Here is a 27,916-nt window from a genome sequence, read left to right as displayed (position 1 = left end):
TATGGGACTAGGGTGTGGGGAAAAAAAGCAAACAAACACCTTGCAGTACAACATAATAAATACCAGTTTGGTTTGTGTTCTTAGTGTTAAGGGTCAGATGTGGTGATTCCTGTATTTCCAATTGTCATATTACGTAACGCTGTGAGTGATATGCCACATTTAAGGCTGTGACTGTTGTTTAAATGATTTAAATGTATGGACAAAATTTCATTATGAAAAAACATAATATTTAAAAACTTTTCTTTCATGTTTTGCATTTTTTATTGAAAATATAAATTTCTATTAGGACGAGAAGTGACTGTTTAGCTGCAAGCTAAATGAACATTTTAAGTTAAAAAAAAGACAACATACACATTAACTTTCAACACAAACAGAACACATAAAAAACAGCCATTAACAATAACAAGCATACTAACCAGCAAATATACAGTAACATACATAACATTTAAAATATCTGTGCCAACATTGTACGCTGCATTCAACAGAGAACTCATCTGGTTTGTGTAACAACTTTACAGTTTTATACTGCACATTACATGTAATGCTTTGGACTGGAGCACCGTTATTTGGTCAGTCAGAGATTAGGTTGGCCTTCTCGGTGTTCCCACACTGTGGTGAATCAGGTATGAGGACCCCTCCGTGGAGAACAGGTTGAGTTTGTAATACAGGGACCACACAGTCAGTATCTGTCAAAACAAAGGATTAGGTTCAGCTTTTAGGTATTTAAAAAATGCACATGCTGTGCAGTCACCAAAATTGTAGTCTCGCATTGCCAGACCTTCCTCCACAGCACTGCGGAGGAGGGTCTGGCTAGTCCACACAGCATTCCAGGATGGGAGAAAAACATGCTCTGGTTTATTGGCATTTCTTTAAACCAATCACAATCGTCTTGGGCTGCACTAAGCACCAGACAGAGCAACGGTGCATCTGCAAAATTGTCTCGGGACGGAACTTGTTTTGGTGGAACATGTTCAAAAGTTGTTTTAGTCGTTCAACAGAAAACTCAGATTGGACAGATAGTCTAGCTAGCTGTCTGGATTTACCCACAGATCTGAGGAGCAGTTAACCATAGTCCTCATAAATCTACCGTAATACCAACACCAAGAAAGCGGAAGGTAACGGACATCCGGCCAAAATGAGGGACATCCGGCGCAATTTCCGGCAGCACCTGAACAATCCCGGAAATGAAACGTCATCGATATAAACTACCAAAATTGTGATAAGCTTACCTGTTTGCTTTTCAGAGATACAGCCTCCATTTCTTTTTTGTTTCCTCCTCTGATACACTAAAATAAAATACAGTGGGAATCAGATGACAAATTCAGTGGCTCGTTTTATTCAAATGGGTTGTGCATTTAGCACTACCCTATACTTCCATTGTACTTGCAAATTTTAGGTTACTGAATAACCATTCACAGAGGAAGTCATACTTAAAGTCCATATCCAGCCCATCATCAAACAAAGAACTAATGTTGCACACTTTGCAAACACTTTCATTTCTGGAAATATAATCACCTTGTTCACAAGCATTACTGTACATGCACAGCAAGGAGTGTATTATTATTGTGACTGTATTATTGTTTTTAAAATTAGCACACTAATAATTGTGGTTTCCTCATGTCAAGTCTGCAGTGTTTAAGCCTTAAACAATAGTGTGCAACAAAGTCTGTCAGTTTGAAGGATTGACTAAATCATTTTGGTGTGCTTCCATAACAATATGTCAACAGAGAAGACAACACAGCAGGTAAGCTTGGTAGCGTAATCTTCTACATACCGGTTAACAGTACGTGGAGCACCAGAGTGTTTATGATGATGAGAGAGAGGCAAACACCAGCAGGTACAACGACCCAAGGTAAGTCCCAAGAGGCTCGACTGGAGATGACAGCTCTGCTGAGCGGTGATTGATCTGTGAAGAGAATTTACAGTAAATGAGTTAGCTTTAAAGGTGCTGGTAAGTGGATTCTATTCACCTTTAGACTGAGCCAGGCTAGCTGTTTCCCCTTGTTTCCAGTCATTATGTTAAGCTAAGCTAATTGGCTACTGGCTCTAGCTTCACATTGAACATCTTGATGACAAAACAATTCTCTGTTGTTTATCAGACTTTTGAAAGATGATACAACCCGTATGCATTCTGCTCCCTACAGTTTCTCAATGTTTTTAGTTCTCAATTACGCATAAAGAAATTGGAGCTCAAATGCATCAACGATGGTCTTCTTTACTTTCTGCGGAGCACTTATGTTTATACATAAAGGTTTTATCTATCATTGATCACAGAAATAAAGTGGCGTACACAATGCTGGTTTCAGAGAATCCTTTTATAACAGAAGCCAAGAAAACACTTAGGGCAATGTCCGAGGCACATGCATTTGTGATTACCCTATTAGAGATTGTGTGACAGTGAACATATGGTCTATTACTGATTCAAACCACATTTAAAAAAAAAAAAAAGTAGTGGAAACCATTTGCACTTCAAACTGATGCGCCTCAGGTTGTGAATATTTAAGGAGAAAGAAAGGAAAAAAGTTGGGATAGACCACACAGGATGGGACCAAAACAGAAGATATTAGAAGAAAGGATACATTGATCTCTAGTTTTTAAGGAGCAGTAGAACCATACTTACTGGATTGCTTAAGACAGTGAATGACCGTGGCAGAAAACTTCACATCGAGCCTCTTCACCTATACAAATACAAAATGTGTATTTAAAGGCATTGTATGTCTAAATGTAAGGGAACATGCAGTTAAAAGATCTATTAAGGACGCAAACATACCTGGAGACAAGAGTTGCATAGTTCCCCTGCCAAGTTTAAGCCAACAGCTTTGTGTTTTGTCTGAGAAAGAGAAAAAAGGAAACAGTATACTCTTAGAAGCTTAACTGGGCTGATGTTATGGAAGTTGTCATGGTTTCTATTTTGCTGTTATTGTCTCTTGTATGTGTTATCAGCGATGCTACTGTTCAGTTGTCATTCAGAGATTATTGCTTGATAAAGTATTACATTACAGTGTAATTTCAACTACAAAGACATAAATGAGCGACTTCCTGCAACAACTACCAGAAAACCTGTTTTTGCATGTTATGTTGGCACATACCCTTTGATTGAAGGTGTAATTAGCTTTAATTACTTTGTTGAGTACAAATAGTGGTTTGAAGCTACACCACCTTAGAGAAAACATGTTGCTTCGCAGCAATAAAAAGGAAATATATAACAAACAATCAGCTGCACAAGACGCGGCTATGTAATCATTGCAAGCACATTGTTACAGCTTACTCATATAACTAATGCAGATGTTTTTCATACAGCGCACAAAGAGTCATTGAAATGTTTGATAAGTATGAATATATACGTTATATATGTTCTATGTGATACCTACCACATGCATGGTGTGTGTGTCGCATACAGTAGAGCCTTCGGACTTTGCACACAGCCCCACAGAAAAAGTTGCAGTGACCTGTGACAACATCTTGATGTCTTCCCGACCTTGTTGTCTCGTCACAATCATCTCCCACACTGGAAATTGTTGCACAACTATCATTATCATTATAATGACCAATTCTACAACACCACATTACATGATGTCTGTCATTATCTTCATTATATAATCAAAATATGGCTCTAAAAAGACTGTAAAAGTAGGTATGTTGCCTGATGTAGCCATAATCAGAAGATATTCGTGATAAGATTATGACAAAAAGTGGTCCCTTGGAATCTGGCATTAGCACAACTATCATTATAATGACTAATTCTACAACACCACATTACATGATGTCTGTCATTATCTTTATTATATAATATGGCTCTAAAAAGACTGTAAAAGTAGGTATGTTGCCTGATGTAGCCATAATCAGAAGATATTTGTTACAGGATTATGACAAAAAGTGGTACCTTGGAATCTGGCATAAGCAAAGGGGCACCTGGTCCAGGACTGAGAGCCTGCAGTGAACTGAAGAACATAGTACAATTATATTTTGTAGCGCTCTTCATCCAGCAGTTACATGAAACTCATAAACATAACCCCTTAGTTCTAAGAAAGGAGAGAGCATCATCAGAGAGCCTATAAAACCCATTTCATGCAACGTATATAGGCCTATGGTTCCAGTAAACTGTCTAACCACTGTTGTCAATTAGTACACAAAGTATAAAGAAACTGAAGATAACAATGGTAGCAGTACTTCTGCTTTGTGTTAAGGTTACCAGTTAACTCTCACTGCTGAATTTAGCTAGAAAGGAAGACACAGCGTTCTCTTTTCTTTTGTCTTTTTTTTTTTTTACTGTGGTTACCATAGTAGCATTGCAGTAAAAGCGTGATAATACTCTGGTGGGCTGTCCTCATATAGAAATAAACTGGCGTAGCTAACAAAATGCTACTAGTATTATTCCCAAACAGAGGCATTTGATTGTTTTTTTATCCAATTTATATCCCATTTTGTAGCTCTGTCACTTTGTAGCTTACGTTAGCTAACTGGCCAACCAGTATCTGGCTTCCTATTTGACACCTACAAACAGGTGTCTTAGCCTAGCTTAGCTTACCTTAGCTTAGCAAAACGACTGAAAACTGGGGGAAACAGCTAGAATGGCTATGTCCAAACGTAACAAAAGCCGCCTAACATCACCTCTAAAGCTTGCAACCAGATAGACTTAATGAAGTTAACGTTAATGTAGGCTACCCAGCCAAGAAATAGTCTGGCACAAAAACCCCAATAAAATTGCAGCATGCAGTTTTTTCCTTTGGTTTGATTTAAATAAAGTTATGACATGTTAATTAGTGAGCTTTCGAGGTTCTGGTAGGTTAATTTTGTTACCCTTTGACAGAAGTAGGCTAGCTATTTTTATTTGCGCAGAGCTAAGTTAACCAGTTGCTGGCTGTAGGTTTATATTTAACATACAAACAAACATGAGAGTCATATCAATCATCTCATCCTACTCTAGGCAAGAAATAAGTGTATTTCCCAACAAATTGAATTATTCCTTAAACCTAGAGCCAAGTTATTTGAGCTGAACCCAAGTTCTGCTATGCTGCCTTCATAAAAAAACATTTGCACAGTTGCCACAGCAGGTGGAAAGGTCATCTTACTGTAATCAGACATGATTACGGCCTAGTCAAATATTGTGGTAACAATAACTTCATTTATGTCAACCCCATTGTTCCTCTACAGTGAAAAGTGAAAGTGAAGTGAAAAAGTGATCATTACCTTCATGCACAGCTGAGGATGTGGATCCACTTTAGAAAATGATATCTGAAAAGTAAAGATTGATGAAATAGTTTTTAATGAAAAACACAAAGCAACACTTTAAGTATTTAGTTTAGTTCAGACTGACTAGACATACCCTATAGGGTTTTGTTTGGGTTCAGACTTTCTTTTTAGGTCAGCTGGATTCAGCTTTCAGATTGGAGACTCTCTGCATCATTGGCTATTTAGAGAATTCCCTTCTCAAGTGACATGGCCTCATTTGTTATCCGATGACGATCTCTAATCAATTTACAATTTCAGTTCCCTTTAAGGATTAACAGGTGTGCAGGCTCTTCCTTCGTTCTTGCAACTGCACTGTTTGCAGCAAGTGTTAGGATAAGCTTTACTGTTTATGGGTCTAAATTAACATTTACATGAGCTTAAGTAAGAGGTTCCAATGTAAACAATTGATCTTTGATATCATACCATGTGTACAAGATGAAACAAAGTGTTACTGGCACAAAAAACCCTATAATTTTTTTTCTCTCTGTATAAAGTGTGCTTAGTCATTGAGTGAGACATCGTCAGAATGAGTTTGTACTTTTCTTATCACGTAGACACCACCTTCAAGTGACTATTGTCCAGAAACCTAGCAAGGTAAACACAACTACAGTTTCAACATTGTTGTGTGTACCTTTTCTCTGCTGACATTCTGTGAGGCATGAGGCAAATCCACACAGACGCCGTCCTCTCTTTTCTGACACAACACAACCACAGCAGTCACTGGACAGGCAGGCTCCCATGATAGCGTCTCCTCCAGTGGGTCAAAGTTAATGCCAGACCAAAGGTCCTCGAGACCTGCAAGCAGGGGAGGTCACAATCTTTTCAAATGGTATGGTATCAGTTCTGAAATACTACAACACACGCTTGGTTTTCTTTTCGTGACTAAAAGCAATCAAGGCACTCACGGTCTTTGAAGGGGCAGACCTGGACTCTGGGGGCATCCATCACAGTTGACCAACCCTTTAAAGGAATTCATTTGCAAAGTTCAATCCCTTTTCTTAGAAGTGATAATAAGTGGTCAAAACCAGGAGTGTTGGCAGAAGCTTTACCTCAATGCAGAGGCAGGGCAAAGGTTGGGAGTATGGGAGGGTGGCGCTCTTCATGGGTTCCCCCTTCTTAATCTGGAAGGTAAACAAAGCTTTATATCAGTAATCCATCTTTCTTTGGCATGCATGTTTGTGAGCATGGGTTTGTATTTGACGATTCTTGGGGATTCCTGAGTCAAATGATTGATTAGCCACATTTTTTCACTGGCAGATTCTGTGACAGTTCCCAAGAGGTATTAAACTGGGCGTCCCTACTAAGACTGTTCTTTCATGAAGTGGTGAATACTTTAGTCACATTCACTTTTGACTGACTCTGAGAAATTGAATTAAGTGAGTCAGAGAGTAAGCAGACACCTAAAACTCATTTGTAGGGATGGTCACAGTGCTTATGTTGTGGAATTTTTATAGGAACCTGCCTATTTTAAGTGAAGATAATGGTATTACAAACATGTGAGTTCATATTCAATATTTTGCAACACAAAAAGTCATTCTGATTCTCAGTTTCCAACAAACTGAGGGACTAACCAGTGTAATGGCCCCTGTGCCAACGCAGATGAAATCCTTATGGCACAGACGGAGGAGGTAGTCGTGATCTTCCAGCATGTTTGACACACTGACACTCAGCTCTTTCCTCTCTGGGTTTACATCATATGATAGCCTCCCAGCTGAATGAGACAGAGATCAATGTTAGTGAGAGATTTTCATCTCGGTCATAAGTACAAGTGAGGGCCAACATTAGGTTTCCAACCTGAGTGTTGGGTCGGGCTAACTGACACATGCAACCTACAAGAGGTCGTAACTAGATTTAGATTTGTTTTAAAAACTTAAAAGGCAAAAAAGGTTGCAGGCCACTGGTTTATAATACTGTATGTTAGACAAAATGATGCATTGCCTCAGTGGTTTAAGAAACAAATATGTACTCACTGATGCATTCTGGGACATGACTTCGCAAATCTTCATTGATGCATTCTGTGGAGAAAAAAAAACAATGCTTAAACTACTGATTGTCATGGGGATAAAGATTACAGCAAGACAAAATTTGTGACTTTCACATAATATCCGCCTAAAGTTTTAAAGACTTCTTTTATTAAATCATTTACCTTCATCTTACATCTCAACATACTGTAACTGTGGATCAAAATCCTCATAATGTTACCTATTTCAGTCAAATACAAGGAAATTCTTGGGAGCTTACACAACACCAATTATTGACTTAATGTCTTCAGCTGCTTGATTTTCTATGTTAACAGTTGTCCTCCCATTATTATGCAAACATGGCACATGTTCTCACCTGGAGCATCATAAGTTCCTTTCCAGGTCACGCCACAGTAGCTTGGCACAGTTTTCACTGTCACTTGCACATGTTGGCTCGGAGAAATGTCAGTGCAATCATTCTCAACTTCCACCTTCAGGAGAAGGGCAAATAAAAACACACACTGTGACACTTCTGCCATGGTTTCGAAATGTCATCGTGGAAACTGTACTGTATATGTTAAGACCATATCAACCTACAAAAAAGTGATTCGGAAACTTTCATTGTTAAATTGCGTTACATGTCATTTAGCTGACGCTTTTATCCAAAGCGACTTACAATTGCTACATATGTCAGAGGCTGCACGCCTCTGGAGCAACTATGGGTTACGCGTCTTGCTCAGGGACACATTGGTTGATGTATCATAGTGGGAATTGAAACCAGATCTCCCACACCAAATGCATGTATCATATCCATTGCGCCATCACCTGTTCTAGTCTGGATTTTGAGAGTTTAGAGCTTAAATATGATATATAAAAATGCACCACATATCAGAATAATTGCCTTTTTAAACTATAAAGTCATTACTGATCTGTCATCTGACATTTTTTCTGTCTTTATATGGAAAAATCATCTTTCATGTGTGCTTAAGAATTTGAGAAATAAAAGCAAACTTCCAGATGTTACAAAAAATATCTTCATGAATGTTTTGGCAATTTTTAAAGTGTACTCTAACAGAAAAGTTACTCTTGCATCACACAAATTATTACAAAATGTCAAATGTCAAAAGGTTAAATAATTCCTGTGGTACTGTTTACAGTACCTGCATTCCAGACATTCTTTCTCTTGACGCTTTTTTGAAGGTGAACATTTGGCAGTTGGCCATCATCCCTGCGGTGGCGGTGCAGATAGATACACCATGGATGGACTCTGGAGAGAAAAATATATCAAAGTCAGAAGCCAGAAGGTGGCTTGAAGACACAGTGGTCAAACAGTAACTCACTGTCACTGTTAACCAGCTAGTTAACCATTCGTGCATTTCTGTGTGAGTCAGCCTAACTTTAAATGTCACACAGGAAGGACAGCATGTGTCACGTTATATTGGCTGAGTGGACTAAAGTATCAACCAGGATCAAAGGGATTTCCCCATTTCAGCCCCGGCAGTAAGGAAATCCATAGAGATTATTATAGTGTGCTGCAAATATTTGCCAGCATGTGAGTTTTGACCCACACCTTATCAGATCAAGGCTTTGTGCAAAATCAGGAATAGAAAACGGCAATTAATAATAATAATAAGTTTATTTGATACAGTACCTTTTACAGACAAAGTCACAAAGTGCTTCACATGATAAACATTTGTAAAAATACAGTAAGATCCAACAGAAAATAAGCAAGGAAAAAATAACTGAAAGACCAATGAAAATCATTTAAAAGATTAAAACCTAAAACCCAAAGTTACAAACAAGTGCGTCTTCAGCTGCTTTTTAAAAGCTTCAACAGAGACTGCAGAACGTAAGGCAATAGGAAGGACTTTCCACAGGTTTGGAGCCACCGCTTCAAAGGAACGGTCACCTTTAGTTTTTAAGCGAGTGCGTGGGACCACCAGTAATCCCTGGTTAGGAGACCTGAGGGACCTGTTAGTAATGCACGGATGGAGCAGGTCTGAGATATAAACAGGTCCCTGACCATGCAAAGCTTTATAAGTCAGAACAAGAAAATTAAATTAGATCCTGAACTTGATCGGAAGCCAATGTAATGAGTATAAAATTGGAGTGATGTGCGACATCCTGCTGGACCTGGTCAACAGCCTTGCAGCAGTCCTGAGACGACTTGCTGAGACAGGTGAAAATGGAGTTGCAGTAATCAAGCCGGGAAGATATAAAACCATGAATGATCATCTCAAGCTCAGAATGCGAAACAACAGCTCTAAATTGGGAATGTTTCTTAATTAAAAGAATCATGTGCGGGTCAGTGATTTTGATATATTCAAAATACATGTTATGATCAAATATAACACCAAGATTTCTCAGTTTGGACTGTACCGCTGAAGAAAGGGACCCCAAAACTGAATAACCTTGGAAGCTCTAGTGTCCGGACCAACAGTAAGGACTTCGGTCTTATCTTCATTAAGCTGTAGGAAGTTGTTTGCCAGCCAGTCCTTTATGGAAGTCAAACATTTAAACAATTCCAGTCTCTTCCGGGTTAAAAAAGACATACAGCTAGATGTCATCTGCATAGAAGTGATAACGGATATCTCCAAATTGGCTAATTATATGTCCCAGAGGAAGCATATACAATGCAAATAAAATCGGACATAACACAGAACCCTGAGGCACCCCACAGGAAAGGGCAGCAGTTTCTGAACAATAGGGACCAAGTAACAAAAAAAAAAACTTCTATATGAAAGATAGGAGTTGAACCAATCCAGGGCGCTCCCTGAGATACCAACCCAGTGCTTAACTCTTTCAAGCAAGATGTTGTGATCCACTGTATCAAAAGCTGCACTAAGGTCCAGCAGCACCAAAACCGAGCATTCACCCATGTCAGAGGACATTAATAAATCGTTGGACACTCTAAGAAGAGCGGTTTCTGTTGAGTGTTTCTGACAGAAACCAGATTGCAATTTGTTTAAAATGTTGTGTGTATTCAAGACAGCAGTGAGCTGTTTAGCACAACTTTTTCTAAAATTTTGGAAATAAAAGGCATCTTGGAAATGGGCCTATAATTTGCGGGAATTGATTTATCCAGGCTGGTTTTCTTCAGTAGTGGCTAAACAACTGCATGTTTAAAATACGAAGGGACACAACCAGATTGCAGAGAGCTGTTGAGTATATAGAGAACCCAAGTATTCACAGACCCAAGAACATTTTTAAACAAGGAAGTTGGTATAATTGACAACACAGCCATGACGCAGAAGCAGAAGTCTCATGGAATTATCAGTCATCATGGAAATGAGTTAGTTTAGTAAATGAGACTTCCTTTACTGGTGATCTGCATTTTCCCCTGTGGTATCTGACTATTTACCATTGTGATCTAAGTTTTTGGTATAAGGAGGATGCATGAACTCTACACTACATGCACTGAGAACATCTGGAAAGTGTTAACATGAGTAGGGGTCCCCCCAAGACAGAAGAGACCTTTTTTGGAGTTGTGCCAGATAACAGGCATTGATTGGCTAGTTCTGTGTCGAACCATGTACTCACACATATCACGCCCTATGATGATACCATGCATAGGATATATACGTTGCTCACACAAAGGAAAGTCAGAGCGACAGAATTTGAAGATTGGGCTGGTCGTCTCTCCAGATATCCATGGGTCTGTTAAATTGATGCTGAATCTTTGCTTGTAATAAACCTTTTTATAATCAAGATCAGTGTCTACGAAGTTCCTTCTCCATACAGCGACAACACAGTGCTGCAACTGAAATATACCACACCCCAACACATGTAAATATGTCATCAGTGATGACCATCTCTAACCATGACTTCTCCCACATTGGCTTGACCAAACCCAAAACGTTGCATTTGAAACGTACTCGTTATGACAAAGTCGAATAAATTGAGTTACGCCTTCTGTCAGTGTGAGGGTCAGTTATAAAGAACATACTATAGTTCTAGAAAATAAAGACAGTGTGGACAGTAGGCAGTCACTGATAGTAACGTATAAATACTGCAGGCTAGGGGCCCCATTACTGATTAGACCTTATTCCTACAACAGTCACCTGCATCACCGTATGTGTGACGGGGTAATGTAAGGTGTTTTTGGGTGAAACAAATTCAGTTTTTAAGGTGGCTTTAACATCTTTTAAGTCATGCTGATGACATTTTTGTTTGAAGAAAAATGGTTGTATTACTTAGTATTGCTCTGTCAAAGGTGATATTTAAACAACTCCAATTCCACCGCACACTGTGGTTTAAAAGGCAGCCAGTCTACAGTTTGGATGTATTTACTGGCCATTGACAGCTTACTTTGCAAAACCCAGGTGATCCCTGGCTAATCAGTGGCTAACGTTAGCATTTCTCCTCTTTCGGTACAGGCTAATATCTAATTGAAACACATATTACAAACAAACTAATCTCAAGAATCTTGTGGGATGTGGTTCATATTTTAAGGTATAACTGTGCCATAGCTTCAGTAACTTCATACATGTCCCTGCTAAACTCAATTAGTCACATAGGAATGTCTCAATCAGTTGTTTCAAAAACCACTTGCATATGTGGTAACTGTTCATCACAATTTCCCAACTTGTGGATGTTCAACATTTCAAAATGGTCACTGTGGAAGAAAGGTCAACTAGATGGACAACTTAGTGGCAACCAAACTGTTTTTTTTTAATAAAAGCATTTTAGAAATGTTACTAAATTATTATGTTTACATACCAGTAAGTTGTAATGTAGTTTTGATTCTGAGGCGTAAGGAGCACTTTTGCCTCCCCTCACAACTCATGACTGTGGAGAGGCTGATGTTGTGGAACACGGAGGACGGGTTGAGACCTTCAGCGGGGTCCTGACACGGAGGAGGAAACCAATCTACACGGGACGGACAGAGAAAAAATACATGTAACACATCATCTTTCAGGGCCCATACTGACACATACTTGATTAGTTAGAAAACACTGATGCAATCATGTTGTCTTGTCACAGAACAGTAAGTCATACCAACATTTTTATTATGTTCTGGTTGGGTATTTCTCCTGCCACACTCCCAGTAAAGTGTCACATTGTGTGCGTGCTTCCAAGGAAATGCCATGTCAAATCAAGCATAAAGTGTGCTGTCCAAATGTGAAAAGATCTATCAGCTATGTGCTTTTTTCCTTTCGCTATTCTTTATTCAGAAGCAAACAACAACATTTCCTCCATCATGGTCTGTCATGCACAACATCAAAATACCTCTTTAGATCTTCTTTAAATACACACTTTCTGGATGTGTTCTGCTCAGTTTTTTTCACAATGGTTTGTCTTTCAACAGGAGGTTTTATAGGTTTTTTCAACCCTGCCTTAAAGGCAACACTGAACACTGAAGGTTGTTTCATTGGCAACATCACTAAAAAGAAGATATTAAATGCTATTTTATTGTGCAGAATCATGTCCTGTGTGCATGCATGAGTGCAGATGTGATGTAGCTGCAGTGCATGTCTATACTCACTGTCTGGCTTGGTTTTGCAGTGAAGGCCCTGCAAGGAGAGGGAGAGAGAGAGAGAAAGAGAGAGAGAGAGAGAGAGAGAGAGAGAGAGAGAGAGAGAGAGAGAGAGAGAGAGAGAGTGAAACACAAAGTAACTCTTCTCTGTGAATCCTTTTGAGTAGGAGTTCCATTAATAAAGTCATTCATAACAAAGTGGACAAAGGTAACAGCTCTCTAGATCGGGGGATTCCCATACAACCAGGAGCTTTTTATATCCTCATTGCTCCTTTAGGTAAAACACAACCTCTTTGTTGCTGCAGTTTGTCATGGTCCAACACACTGCCAAATACAAAGGTTAAACCTATTTATGAATCAATTACACTTGTTTTGAATTTCTCCAGCTGCAACAAGAGTCTGTGCTTACTTTATATGAAGTTAATTTGCAGACAGCATTCACACAGTGATGCAAAACCTGCAAAATGTGTGCATCACCAGGGTCATTAAGTGCAATTTGCTTAGGCTCACTTCCAAAGCTTTGTAGAATGCAGCCTTGTTTATTTATCAGACAGGAAATATGCCCTGTGTAAATTCTTCATGCACCCAGTGATGACTGACAATATGTAAGGATTTTTCTAAATATGGTAAATACTCCTATTGTTCTTTCTTTAGGATGTATTGTAAATATGGGTACATAAACATGTAGAAACTTGCAAAAGAATGCTGCACTTGTAACACAGACACAAAAGACACCACTAAAATCTTTAGAGTTTATAAGTCTGTTAAGGTCACTGAAAGAGGAGTAATCATGCTACGGTAGAAAAGTGAGTGTGTTATCTAATCACTCTCCACCGAAGTACATTTGCAGCTGTTTTGATTTCCTCCTTAGGCTTGAGTAAATGGTAAGTGGAGTAATACTGTATAGGATTTGAAGAAAAAATACTATAGCCTTCGTGGACTACACACTAGCCCCCTTGTAATATGTATGCTCCCCTTTGCATTATGTATCCTCATACAAATGGGTAAGTCACACAGGAAGGAAGAGGCATGTGTCATGCATTGGCTCACAAGAGCCCTTACATGCTATTTAAACCGACTCATACTTAGAGAGCCCTTTCCCCCGAAACAGTGCACAATAGTTGTTAATTGTAGAATAAGTTGTAGCTGTACGGGTGGTGGTGGTATTAGTAGCAGATAAATTATGATAGACATCACATTTTTTTTTAACCGTTGGAAACTATACAATAAGCAGCAGTATTATTGTATACTAGTATCAGTAGCATCATCAGCAGTAATAGGAGGTAATGATAGGACACAACTATATTTACAGAGGCAATCTGTCAGTGCATATGTCTGACATCTTGTTTTGTTTTTAATGTTCCAAAAGATGCAGTTTTACCTGAGAACACCTGGTGCCACATTTCTCTATCCTCTCAAGTCCTGAGTTTTCTGCTGCAGCTCCATTCAGACCCAAACAACAATGAGACATCAGCAAGGCTGCCCACAGGATCATTTTCACCAGAATCAGGCACCAAAACTTAGACTTCTTCTTCTACGACTCTGCTTCTCTGGGTCCTGCAAGCAGTGACTTTTGCTGCTTCTTCTTCTTCTTCTTCTTCTTCTTCTTCTTCTTCTTCTTCTTCTTCTTCTTCTTCTTCTTTCTTTATATTGCTGTTTTCTTCTTCTTTTCCAGGCCGAGGGGATGAGTGGCAGGGTCAGATGAGGCTTGGACTGGTGTGACAGGTAGTTGGCTGGTGAGGAGACTCTCCTGGTTGTTGTGTCTTGAGTGTGATGATATCCAGTGAGGTAGTGTACTGGGACAAAGCCAAGCACACTGAGTGAAACATACACTGGTGAAAAGAGTGGATTTAAATATTCCTCAGTGTAGGAGGCGGGGCCAAAAGCATTTCTCTTTTTTACTCTTCAGCAACATAGTCACAAGTCATAAGTCACACTACACATCCTCATTTTTCTACATTTATTGCATTTATTGTTGTTTGGTACTTATGACACACTTCAAACATTTCTATTTGACTGGCAATAAACGCTAATTGGAAATGGGAATCACTGCCACACACACACACACACACACACACACACACACACACACACACACACACACACACATGTATATATACAGAAAACTATTGCTTCAATTCAAACTGTAAAATTCCATTTCCATCCCAGTGCATCCTTTCCCTGAAAGAACACATTTTTAATTTTCTGGGAAATACACCAATCCCACATGATGACTAAGATACGGTGGCTGAAACTTGATACATGCATGATGTTCATTATATTGTGTTTATCCTTTTTAACCTTTTTGAAAGCCACAGGGCAAGGAGGTACGTTTGACGTAATTGCTGGTTAGTTTTTGGGATTCAGAAGATAAATTGGGAAAGAGTACTGGGTACTTAAAAGTTCATGAGCGAGTTATGTTTCTGTAGAACAAAAATATTTTAGCAATAACAGTGGCCCCTGACATTTAACTCCCCCACAAAGAAAACTCCCGCTTGACATTTAGCTACAACTGCATGCATGCCCTAACATGGACAACACATTGTGGGGTTGAAAGGATTGTCTTAGACTGTACAATTTGAGGAGTTTGCACATATTTCTTTTAAAGAATAATTTCTTTAACTTGCCATAACTGATTATTTTTTTGGGGTGCTTTTTAGGAGCATCTGTGAACACAATTGACATATTATCACCTTTTAATTTGATATGACAAACTTGTTGACATCCAGCTGATACAGATAGGCAACATTAGCATTTATGTTGTGTTTCTGGCCAACCGGCAAAGTCAAATAGTTGCTCTTAGCTTTTAACCTGAGTGACCTAACCTAAGTCCTGAGGGAAGAATCTGGCTCTTTAGCAGGTAATAGCTCCACCATGTTCACCAGCTAGTGGCTCACTGTGTCTGTCTGCTGTTTGGTGCAGAGCAGGTAGTGTACAATGGGGTTTTTATCTGCTAAAAACAACATCTGCCTTTGGCCAAAACAACACAATGAGAGCAGTGAGAGTAAACCCAAACCCTTTTAACATTATAAAATCATTTGACCTGTTGTTATTATTTAAAAAAATCCTTATATGTGCTTTAAAACAATCATCCAGTGTCTTTTTAATATAGAAATATAAATTGTTAATGTTTTGTTCGCCTTTTTATAGTGTGCACCACGTCTTTCTGTTACTAAAGCACATCAAGCATCAACAGCTCTCACACTACGTAATTTCATATCTACAATCTATATATTAGAACTACTTGTCCTGCCAGAAGCAGACTGTTACAAAGAGAAGTCGCCACAAAAACAACCAAAAGGAATGTCTTGAGGCAATGTCTGAACTTCCTATCCCTCTGATGCTGGGAATGACACAGGGAAGAAAATGACTGAGCTTCCAAGCACTTCTAATTTAATCTCACGTTTTTCGAATGTCTGGATGGCATTTGATTGATAATAACATGTGAGTCAACAAAGGTAGAGAGAAGCATTATAAAGTCTGTGTGGCATGTACAAACAGCGACCCTGCAGTACCAATGAAGTGCAAATGCTTCACTTGCGTTTCATCGTCAGACACTGCACTTCTTTGAAATGCTGTGTTGTGCAATAACATCAAAGCAAGACCATAAAAGAGTTCAGGCAATGGAACAAGTAAGATGATAGTCATCATGCTCAATTCGAGTTCAAATAGTAGTTTGTGGACTTAAAAACTGATTTTATCTTTACATGACGTAAATGCAAAAAAAAGTTATACCTGTGCCGTACAATAGCAGTAATTATCCAGCTATGTTCCTATTGTCATGCCTAACCCATAGGAAGGAGACATGCCTCAATCATCCAATTACGTAGATAAAAATAGACACACAAACAATGTCAGGGAGTTGTCAATAAAGAATTAATCGGTTCCTCAATGAAAAGTCAAAGAATATTGATATGACAGATCTGGAGCTACTGATATAAGACCTATTTATGGTAGTATTTCTTGTTACTATTTCACAGAAGAGCACTATAACACAGTATAGTTTGAAGGATTTCCTGAAAGAACACTGTAAAAAAAAACACTTTGGTACATTGGGTTATCAGGTTAAACCTGTTGTGTAATGGCTCTATCTACTGGGATTGAGTGTGTATTACAATACCTGGGGTTTTCCCCACAGTCATGACATTTGCTGTGGGTTTCTATGGGTAATGATAGTGTTGTAAATGTTAAATTCATTAGTCATTGATTTTTATTTATAGTGAGCCATCAAGGATGCGGTCACAACTTTTGGTAATTCAGACTAAATGAGTTCTCATTTTATAGCCTGATTAGTCATCAAGTCTGCAGGTTTCTTTTTGTAAATCATTAATAACGTGGTTCCTCCACTGTGATAATCTGTCTGCGGGAGTAAATGTTACTAAATTGTGCAGCTCTTCTCTAAAAAATATTAGTGGTCATTGGAGGGGCCCTCCTGGCGAATTAAAGAAACTATGCTGGAGAACATTTTGTACAGACATCATTCATTAACAGATAATAAAAACATAACCCCATAAGTTATAAACCCTCTGTAAGAAGTATATAGGCTAAATAAATTGATGATTTTCTATGTAGGCTTATGCCAACTTAGAAAATACAAAATCGTTTCCTAGATATTATTTTTGCCTTTGCCATCAAACAAAACAAAAACAATAAGTATTATGAGAATAATACTTATTATGAATAATAACAATAATAATAATAATAATAATAATAATAATAATAATAATAATAATAATAATAATAATAATAGTAATAATCAATAATTAGCATTGTAATATGTTTATAATAATATATATGATTAATAATAATAACATAGGCTATAGTAAAAATAACATTTGATAAAACTACTTATTTCCATTGTATTACAAATTGAAATGTTTGCTCTTACCAATAATGTCCTTCGGCTGCTTATTTATGAATAAGCTATTCAATAGATGGGCCTAGCCTATATAGAGCGAAATACTTTGGAATAGGCTACAGGAGACGCCCTTGGGTGATTCCATAAATTGCCACCACAGGGAAAAAAAAGGCAAACTCCTTTTCCTTTTGATCATCAAACTAATTCCTGACATGACCTAGCCTATGCCAACCTTCATGTAAGCGTGGTATCAAGTGTTACATTGTAATATCATATTTATTTCGTTTATGACAATAATCTACAATCCAGGGGCAGGGTTTCTATGGTATAACGACTTATCTTTAACCTGCTGTCAGCCGCTGTAAGCTGCTGCTCATCCTGAACTCTGCACTGTGAGAATGATCAATCTTTGCTCCTCCTGCACTGCAAAAAATATCAGTCTCACCAAGTCATTTACTGTAGTCCATAGGCGTAATTTACAGGGGGGGTGGGGGAATAATCAGAAACTGGCCAGTGCAACCCAAAACCAATTTTAATTTCCTTTACATAAATAAAGACATTTGCAACATAAATTAATGCAGAAAAGGAAGTGTTTGACGCTCAAAATTCCAATTTTGCTCAATGCTGAACCCAAAGTTACGCCCTTGCTGTAGCCTACTGAGCGTTGAAATCTTATTTTGCATTAATGAGTTAAAATGTGTTATAATAATTTCTACTTGTTTCCAGTGTAGTAGAGTAGCCTGCTGTTTTCACAATAAAGCTATCTTAAAATAATGAGTCATCGCCACTGCTGTTGCAGTTGATCCCTGAAAATTAAAATTAAAATAAAAAAACTATTAAAATTGCCATACAGTAGCAAAAAAGGTCACATCACTGGGAATATTATACTTTTATGCTTTTAAAATTCAATTTATAAATCCATATAAATCTGGAGTCTATACGGAATTAACATTTTTTGCAGTGTGCACCCATGGTTGCATCACATGACCCGTTAATCTTCACTGTATTTCCGCGTTCACGACGGCCGAGCTGTTATCAATGACTCTCCATGGGTGTGCGGGGTTTTACCTAATGCATATCTGTTTACATCATCCTCTCCTCCGGCTGCGGCTGCTGTCTCCGCGCTGAATGAATGAAGCTTTGACCATCTGAGGTCCTCCTCTTCCTCCTCCTCCTCCTTCTCCTCCGCCGCCTTCTCCATCGAGCCTGTCGTCGACCCGCGCGGCCGAGCTGGGGGGGAATCCGGGAAAAGGCAGCCGCGGCACCTCGCACCGGCCGACGGACACTTCGCCGCGACGCGCCACCAACATGCTCACCCGGGTCAAGTCCGCAGTGGCTGGGTTCATGGGCGGTATCATGTCCGGGGGCAACTCCGGCGGAGTGGGCAACACTGGTTCCGAGCTGCCACTGAAATTCCCATATATGAGACCCGAGTTCCTTGGACTGTCCCTGGATGAGATCGAGTGCTCCGCGGACCACATAGCTCGGCCCATCCTCATCCTGAAGGAAACAAGGAGATTACCGTGGGCCACCGGATACGCTGAGTAAGTAACGGCAGCTGCCCTAAAGCGCCTCCTGCATGTTGTCTTTCAAGTGTCATCACAGTGGCATTTAAAAAGCATTTCAGTTCACTCTTGTTGAGGCCCAAGTGCTTGCAGGTGTCCATCACAACAGTTTATCTCACTGATTTGCTCTTAAAACAGGCAGGTAGACCTTCACACTCTTAGGTCTTAGGACCTGCACCTGTTGTGACTGACATCCATCTCCAACGTGACTGTGGATCCATGCAGCATCCTTTTGCTCTCCAAGCTTTGTGTCATAGTTACATTGACATGGACATGGATGACAGCATTCATCCAACGGATCACAGCACCCAGAGAGCTCAAGCTGGTATTCACATGCAAGAGGATGATGCACTCTATACTGTACCAGCAGCATCTGGGTATTAGTCTACAACTGTGCTCTATTTATGGCTAGCTGTGTGTCAGTGTGTGATTCCATTGCAATAGCCTCTAGATATACTGTAGACTGCTGACTCTTCTTTAATGCACTGAAGTAAAGAGTTAGTTGCTGCATACTGTACTATAGCAGAGGACCATCAGTTCAGGAAAGCCCTGTTAGTGTGAGGTAGGCGGTGGTTTATTAATAGCCAACTACATACAGTACATGGGTGTATTTCAAGTTAACACTCCTTAATATCTGCACAAGGTGTTAGCTGTAACTAAACATTCATTCATACCTCTGTTGACTTAATGATTATCATGTTACTGGATGTAGCCTGGGGTGCCACACAACAAGGAAAATTAAGGAACTAATTGCTAATCAACCAATTATCACATAGCTCCAGAATGACAAAGAAGTAAAGATAGGGTGCCACCTTAGATCTTTAATGATAACTGCTCCTTGATATCTGTGAATCTACTACTGCTTTCCTTCAAGAATAATAGTTCTTCCATTAAGTCAAGATCTTTTGATCAGTTAATTTGTAGGAAACAAGTTTGTTCCCATTCTGAATTCTAAGGTTTTTCCTTAAAGTCATTTATTATCCAGTCCCTTCCTCTCTTCTCTCCCACTGGATTATAATAGAATAATACTGAAACTGTTTGTTTATCAGGTCTTTGGTTAGACCTACATCTTCCTTCCTTCCTTTTGTTTTGTCTTTATAACACACACACACACACACACACACACACACACACACACACACACACACACACACACACACACACACACACACACAGACACAGATACTCAGAGATGGCATGAAGTGTCTCTTTGGGACCGGTTTCGTTAATAAGGTCAGCTCGTACCAGCATTCATCTGTAATTAAAGCCTCCTTTGTTGTTATTACAGCAGCCGTTTTGGCTCTCACCTCTCCTACACCTCCCACTTTGCCTCTCGGACTCTCTACTCTTTTCTGCTCACAACATAAACAGCAGACATCAGGAACTGAGAAATTAAATCTTTTGTTGTCATGCTTATTGACTGTTCACGAAACCCCTTCCTCATGTGCAATTGTCCAATCATAGCTTAGCAACTGCAACTAGCATGTCAAGCTTTGGATGTTAAACTGTTGTCCATGGGGCTGTAGTAAAAGCAATAGTCAGTATGTAAAAAGATTGAAAAGGTGGTGTCTACGTTGTTGTTTTTTAGACCTTTTTTTTTAAAACCAAAGCACGAGAGCAAACGTGTAACATTAAAGAACGTCAACTGTAAATGTTTGCATGTCCCACTAACTAGTTTACAAGCTAGTTCTAACTAAGCATTACTTCCGAGGCCAATGAGCAGTTTTAAAAAGCCTTATTCATAATAGCACATCCACTGGGTAAAACCCCAATTTTGCAAGGTTGTCCTGGATGTAGTCTCGCTTTGCCAGGCCCTCCTCCAAAGCGTGCTGGAGGAGAGCCTGGCTACTCCACATAGCATTCGGGATGGGAGGAAAACATGCTCTGGTTTATTGGCATTTCTTCAAACCAATCACAATAGTCTTGGGCAGTGCTAAGCACCGGAGAAAAGCTGCAGTACCGCTGCAAAATAGGCTCAGAAGGAACTTGTTTTGGTGGAACATATGTATGTTTAAAGGTCCCATTGCATGAAAATTTCACTTTATGAGATTTTTTAACATTAATATGAGTTCCCCCAGCCTGCCTATGGTCCCCCAGTGGCTAGAAATGGCGATAGGTGTAAACCAAGCCCTGGGTATCCTGCTCTGCCTTTGAGAAAATGAAAGCTCAGATGGGCCGATCTGGAATCTCCTCCTTATGACGTATGACTTTCTCAGCTTTGCCCGCCCCGAGAATTTGGCCCACCCATGAGAGAGAGACATCATGGCTTTCAAACGAGCAAAGTGGCAGTTGGTCAAGGCCACACCCCCACCCTCCACCTTGCCCCCCCCCCTCTCCTCCTCAATAGCTACAGACACAGAAATGGCACATACTAAGGAAAGCTCATTGTGGGACTGGCTCTAGTGGCGGTAATTCTGCACCAAGGCTGAATTTCGGGAAAGAGACTTCAGATACAGTATTAGGGGACCACTAAGGCCTATATAAAAGCATCCAAAGAGCAGCATGTCATAGGACCTTTAAAGTTGTTTTAGTTGTGCAAGAGAAAACTCAGATAAGACAGATAGTCTAGCTAGCTGTCTGGATTACTTTGCAGAAGTGGAACGTCAAGGATATAGACTATCCTGGATGCTACTATACAGTATGAGAGCATAGGGTAACGTTTACAGCTCTATCCTTCTATTTGGGTTAAGTTTATACTTCGGCAACACATCATACTTATAATACAAGGACTAACTAGCACTACACTGCAATACCATGCCACTTTATGTCAGATTTTTTGGTGTCTTCATTTCTGGTGACATGTAGCTTTAGCCTCAGTCTTTTAGCATGATATCATGTATGTAGCCATCAAGTGCATATTTACCCCTTTACAGGGTTCTCGTTTTAAAATGAGTCAAGTGGAATCACTAATAAGTCAGTCAGAGACTGCGTTTTCAGCTAACTAACAGAGCTAATGTTGGCTTAATTAGCTAGCTTAATTAGTTAGTTCAGCTCGCAAAAATTAACGGTTGCCAGCTAGAAATGTGTAGGTGTTTTCTTTTCCTCTGTGTGAAATAAAGAACCCATTGTTTAAAAAATTACTAAGAATTTTGAGTGATACATTTTCCGCCATTATCACTGTAAACTGCATATTTGAGTGATGTTCCTCACAGTCCCATTAGAACTACATATTGAAGACAAACCCATTCTTACATTCCATTCAAACACTCCCATTTTGCCGTGTTATTTTTGCATCTCTTTTATTCAGGTGGTAGTGCAATCCTGACCAAAACCCTCAAGAAAAAGTGCTAAATTTGGACTTTTTGAACGACGTTTTTAAGACAGTTTTAAGTATTTAACTCGCAGCTCTTTTGCTGTTATTGTTCCTTTGATGTTCTGAGTCAAACAGAGGCAAAGCTATAAAGCATTGTGCTTCACCAAATAATTATCTCATCCTTGGGGCCCATGTCTGGCCCAGAATCTGTTGCCAAGGGTAAAGAAACAAAGAGAGCATTAGATGTCTGACAATGGAGGGGGAAATTAGGTTTTGTTCCTAATGGGAGGAAAGCTAATTGTTCCGAATGAAACATGATTGGCAGGGAAATGAAATGACTATCACTCATCCTGCAAATTGTGAAATGAGGACAAATTAGATGCAAGAGCATTTTTAATCACACACACACACACACACACACACACACACACAATGGCAACAGCTGCACCTACCATGAAATAGAGTAGCACAGAATGATCCATTATTGATTGGACTCATTCAACACATTGTAGTCATGACGCATGAGGACTGTAAGAGTTTTTAGGGTTTAAGAGTTCATATAAACATGTATTTTTCCATACACAAAATGTAGAACTTGCAGGACATGATCACACACACGCGCACACACACACACACACACACACACACACACACACACACATACTTAGGTCATCATATTACTGTTTGTTGACAGCAGATTCGATGAAGCTGACTTCCTGGACTTGTTTATCATGAGCTCAAAAGTAGTCGATGTGTCAGAGTGTGTTATGTGCGTAATAACTCAGAGGGATTTTCTACTATAATTACGGCTGCAGTGGTAATGTATTATGTTTGAAAGCAGAGCTGTGTAATCATAGTAAGGACCAGCCCTCTGGACATGATGGCTTTTATACTAAGCATGCATGGTGAATGACCCATTCTAACCAAAGTAGTGCCAGTTTTAGCTCAGGCGCTCCCTCGATACAACAAGACTTAGCATGGCACCTAGTTCCATTGTTAACATATTGCACTTTATGGGAGTTGTTAGCACAGTTATAACAAACACTTCACCAACTGTGGCAGTGCTTCATGCAGTTTATTGACTATTGCTGCCATATCCAGAGGATAATAAGATTTGTGTGTTCCTACAATCCAGCAGAGGCAAATTAACCATGTTTCAATGGAGCATTATAATAGTCTGAATCTAGTTTAAAAAGACTCAACATGAGGCCAAGAATTTGCATCCTGTAAATAATAAATGTGTTGAACATTTATCAGACAAAAATGCCATACGCATAAAAAAAATAAATCAACTAAAAAGGGCTGCTTGGTTATGGGATTTCCCCGGCAGTCTATTAACTTGTGTTGTCCTTCAGGTCCCAGTGACCCAAAGGACAACACAAGGGTTATGTACTTCCATTTACTTTGTTGAGAATTGCTCTCTAAACCCTGTCTCTTGTAAAGTAAGTAAGTAAAGTTTATTTCTAGAGCACATTTAAACACAGTTTAAGCTGACCAAAATGCTGTACAAAAAAGCACTAAGGTGCTGTATTAACCCTTGTTTTGTCCTTCGGGTCACCAGGACCGGAAGGACAACACAAGGTTAAAGCCAAATTGGCCAAACAAATTAACATTGAAACCGTGTTAAAAATATAAAGCCCTTTATTGATTTGGTATCCTCCCATTCATGCACTACATAGTCTGCAGTGGAAATGGACCGCTACACAAAGCTTTCAAGACAATATCTCTCTCATTCTCTCACTCCCTTTATCTCCCTCCCTTTGTTTTTCTCTCAAATTCAAAAATGCTTTACTTGGGTATTAGCCATTGTTACAAAAGCAAGTGTATGTAGCACAACATAAAAACAACAATGAAAAATTGGAACAGCAAAAGGCAAGTATAAAATCCAGATATGCTTAAGTGCATACATATTTGCATACTCATATACTGTAAATACAAGCAAAAATGTCACTTTTGCTAAGTATTTCTACATGAGCCTGTTTCTGTCTTTTTCGTTCTATCTGCATTTGAGACAAAGAACCAGACGTGGATGCTGCCTAGCAGAAAACATCCACAGTCTGTGTCTATAAATAGGCATGCCAATTTCTTACACACACACATTCACAACACCCTCCAGAGATGTCTGTAAGACTTGCCAGTCTCATTGGAGTTGCCTCCACAATCTTTATTTTCTTACTATTTATTGGTAGCCCAATTACATTAGCTATCACAAGCTATAATGAAAACGCTTTCATACTTTATTTTTGGTATCTAGTCAAACATTTGGAGTATTTGACAAGGGGTGGGTTATGTGTTGGGGGGGAGGGGGACTTAGACCAGTGACCTCAGTATATTTCAAAATCCTGGCCATGGCCTTGCTCATATTTGTATCTCAGGTAGCTTATTGTACTGTTTGTGACAACAACACAAAAAAGAAGCAAAGCAGTAATTTAAAAAAAAATTGTTGTCAAATGCTGAAATGTGAAAAATCATATAAAAACTTGTATGCGAACAACACCTTTATTGTGTGACTGCCCTTAATCATTACTGGGTTTCATCTCTCCTTGGAACCTTCTGTCTATGTGGTCTGCCTGGTTAAATAAGGGACAAATAAAGATGAATAAGGCACCACACACACACACACACACACACACACACAGGGCTTTGGGCATGTATGTATAGTCGCACACAAACAAAGACTTCTAATTCTCCTGATGCATCAGGACACTCCCGGCAGAGCAGTACCACAAACAAAGCTCTCATGTTTGATCTTCATCAGCAACATGTAACACACAAAGCCAGCTGCTTCACTGTGTGTACAGATAGAAACCTCAGGCTGCGGCTCTGACTAATTGTTGTGATGCTGCAGTGAGCCATAATTACCATGAAAGACCGCAGTACCGTTTCATCCAACAAAAAGCATCAGATGTTGGCTTTCATTCACCGCTTGTTCCAGACCACAGCTGTCAGACTGGGATATCACAGCAAATGGTGCATCTGCATATCTAGAAAAAAATGAATGCCAAAAGTATGTTGCCAAATGTGACAAAGCCTACAGTGTGAGTCAACCTGTATACATCATGCCTTTGTTTCAGGGTGATTAATGCTGGTAAGAGTGCGCTGAATGAGGACCAGGCCTGCTGCGAGGTGGTTGTAGCGAGAAGGAGGCCAATGAGCTACTGCCCTCCCTCCACGCCCAGCAAGACCCCCACGGCCAAGAGACGCAACTCCCTTCCCAATGGAGAGGGACTGGGGCTCCGTATTGACCACAGCAAGCTGGGAGAGGTAAGAAGACACAAATACACACTCCATTGAATGTGTTAGTATATGCACAAAGGGTATAAAGTGTATATACATTTCTTTTTTTAAACAGTTTTGCTCACAGGCATACACATGACTGTAGAGTCTTAGTCTTGTTAATATACAGTACTGTACAGTATGTACCATGGCTCCATGGAAAGCAGTATTGATACTGAGTGGATTATACTGGTTTAATAAAATAAACTAAAATAGTGTAAAATGAGTTAACCCAGCCATAGCTGGCAATGTAATTAAGAAGGTAACATTCATTGTGGACCATCCGTTATGAAAAAAACATTAGATTTAAGGAGAAAAGAATGTTTTAAGTAAAATAATCTTTGGTGGGAGCAGGTTTTATCAAACCACAGGGCCAGGAGCTGTATAAGATGTATAAATAATTAACTTAATTGTCATTTCAACTATAAATAATGGTAACATGAATTGTTTTGGACTTTTAATTCCAATTCTCTCATGTAAGTCAGTGCCGCCTCCGCAGATTGGCTATCAGCCACAAAACTGTGCATCTGTTCTCTCAGAGGAAGCTGTTGAGACAGATCATCATAATGTCATGTTCGAAAATCCCAAAAGTTTGCGTCCAAACTCAGTTGTTTCCAGGGTTACAACCCACTGCTCTGCGTGGGAAAGCTTGCACTGAGGTCTGTTAAGGAATGTGGTGTAATTCACTTTCAATTTTTCAAGTCCTGGTTTTTATGTGAAGTTTTAATGGGACAGGATGTACAGCAACAAGAAAGTGTATTTAAGCTCAGGTAGTACAAAGCAGTGTGTGTGATGGCCAGAAGTGTCGAAAGTATTCACATTCATTACTCAGGTAGAAGTATAGATACTAGGGTTTAAAAAGACTTCTGTAGAAGTTGAAGTATCAACTCAAGCTTTTTACTCAAGTAAAAGTGTAAAAGTACTTGTTTCAAAACTACTTAAAGCATAAAAGTAAAAGTAATGTAAAGGAAAAAAATAATATCAATATGCTTTTTTCAAATTAGACGGTGAGTTTTGGAAAACAATTAGCTCGTGATACTTGGGTGTACAGAGCTTGCAGCGCATTCGAAAGGAGTTGTTTTTGCATCCAACCATTTCAAAAACTTCTTGCAGGTACGGCCAGGGGTGTAGAAGGGTTTGCTGGTCTTCCTGGCTACCAACCTCCTCGCTGGTGCTTGGTTGGGACATTTCGCTCGAGTTCTCTTGAGTCTCTGCCACGGACATCTTCGTACTAGGCTACATACGTCTGCTATTTCCTTGTTGGAGTGTGACGTGATTTGTGTCTGTGCAGGTGCACGTCACGTATAAACCAATAGGGTGTCGGAATGGTATATGTTTATACTTCTCATCCAACCACAATCAAATTCACTCTATCCAGATGGCGCGATTTATCTGGATACGTTTTGTTGTTTTTTTTTGTGTTTTTTTTAACGATGGCAAGCCGGAATGAAAACAAGCCAAACTGAAATAGGAGTAACGAGGCTGTTTTTAAAATGTAAGGAGTAGAAAGTACAGATAATTGCGTGAAAATGTAAGGAGTAGAAGTAAATACTTAATTACTCCAGTAAAGTATAGATACCCAAAATTTCTACTTAAGTAAGATAACTAAGTATTTGTACTTCATTACTTGACACCTCTGGTGATGACACAGACGTGACAGAGGTGTTCCAGAGGGAAATGAAGAGATCAGGAGGTTTGGCCTCTCTGCAGCTCCCAAACACTTTTGGACAGGATGAGTCATGATGTTTTCTCCTGGGCCTCTCCTCCCAGCATTCCCTCACACATACCACAAGTCCATCCAGCAGCATTAGTCATTAAGATGTATGTTTTCTTTCTTTTTCAAATGTCAGATTACTGTATGTTTTAAAAATTACATTATTTTAGCCCGAGTATGGTATGATGAGCTGGAGAAGGACTTTTGCCTAATTTTGTCAGATTATTTAGATCAATTATTTGCATCTACACTTATGTTGCTTTACTATGAGCACAAAGATGAATTTAAAATACAATTTCTCATTACTTCAAAATGAAAAAAGGCAGTAGGATAATCTTTGTCTCGATATTGATTGATATCAGCTTGATTTTTAGTCACTTATTTGTCCAAGGAGGTGACCTTTGACCCAGCTGTGTTTCCCATCAACGCCCTGCTTTCATTGGAATACAGTCCATGACTGCCAAGGACTGTTGTTTTAGTTCACAGCGTGGGAGAAATGTTCCTGCCTGAATTATATAGATTTTCCACTGGTACAATTCCAGTGAAATTGTATCCCATCAGCTCCTTAAACGTGTGCATGA

General features: G+C 39.3%; 2 protein-coding genes across 4 annotated transcripts in view; one reads left to right on the top strand and one right to left on the bottom strand.

Annotated features, from left to right (window-relative positions):
* Positions 1 to 243: 243 nt before the first annotated feature.
* Positions 244 to 18,687, bottom strand: il17rel (interleukin 17 receptor E-like). Of its 3 annotated transcripts, none has more exons than XM_035996039.1 (19): positions 14,316 to 14,501; positions 14,051 to 14,269; positions 12,679 to 12,706; positions 11,913 to 12,062; positions 8,349 to 8,460; positions 7,570 to 7,679; positions 7,203 to 7,247; positions 6,804 to 6,943; positions 6,282 to 6,353; positions 6,138 to 6,192; positions 5,864 to 6,027; positions 5,191 to 5,235; positions 3,884 to 3,941; positions 3,372 to 3,508; positions 2,771 to 2,830; positions 2,621 to 2,678; positions 1,775 to 1,906; positions 1,230 to 1,286; positions 244 to 686 (listed from the first exon to the last, which is right to left on the bottom strand). In XM_035996039.1, exons 2-19 carry the CDS (start codon positions 14,162 to 14,164, stop codon positions 571 to 573), a joined length of 1,653 nt encoding a protein of 550 aa, XP_035851932.1. In that variant the 5' UTR covers positions 14,165 to 14,269; positions 14,316 to 14,501; the 3' UTR covers positions 244 to 570. The 3 variants fall into 3 exon arrangements, with proteins under 3 accessions (XP_035851932.1, XP_031140694.1, XP_031140695.1); XM_031284834.2 differs by having other exon boundaries at positions 7,570 to 7,684; positions 8,354 to 8,460; XM_031284835.2 differs by lacking the exons at positions 14,051 to 14,269; positions 14,316 to 14,501 and adding an exon at positions 18,596 to 18,687 and having other exon boundaries at positions 7,570 to 7,684; positions 8,354 to 8,460.
* An 88-nt stretch (positions 18,688 to 18,775) lies between these two features.
* Positions 18,776 to 27,916, top strand: part of LOC116039789 (protein phosphatase 1H-like) — a 29,241-nt gene continuing 20,100 nt past the window's right edge. Inside the window, exons 1-2 of the mRNA XM_031284836.2 lie at positions 18,776 to 19,071; positions 25,420 to 25,609. Of these exons, the coding sequence (XP_031140696.1) occupies positions 18,836 to 19,071; positions 25,420 to 25,609 (426 nt within the window). The 5' untranslated portion in view covers positions 18,776 to 18,835. The remainder of the gene's footprint in view (positions 19,072 to 25,419; positions 25,610 to 27,916) is intronic.

This window comes from Sander lucioperca, chromosome 20 (genome assembly GCF_008315115.2).
Source record: "Sander lucioperca isolate FBNREF2018 chromosome 20, SLUC_FBN_1.2, whole genome shotgun sequence".
Taxonomy (NCBI): domain Eukaryota; kingdom Metazoa; phylum Chordata; class Actinopteri; order Perciformes; family Percidae; genus Sander; species Sander lucioperca.
This window is presented reverse-complemented; position numbering and strand designations above follow the sequence as displayed.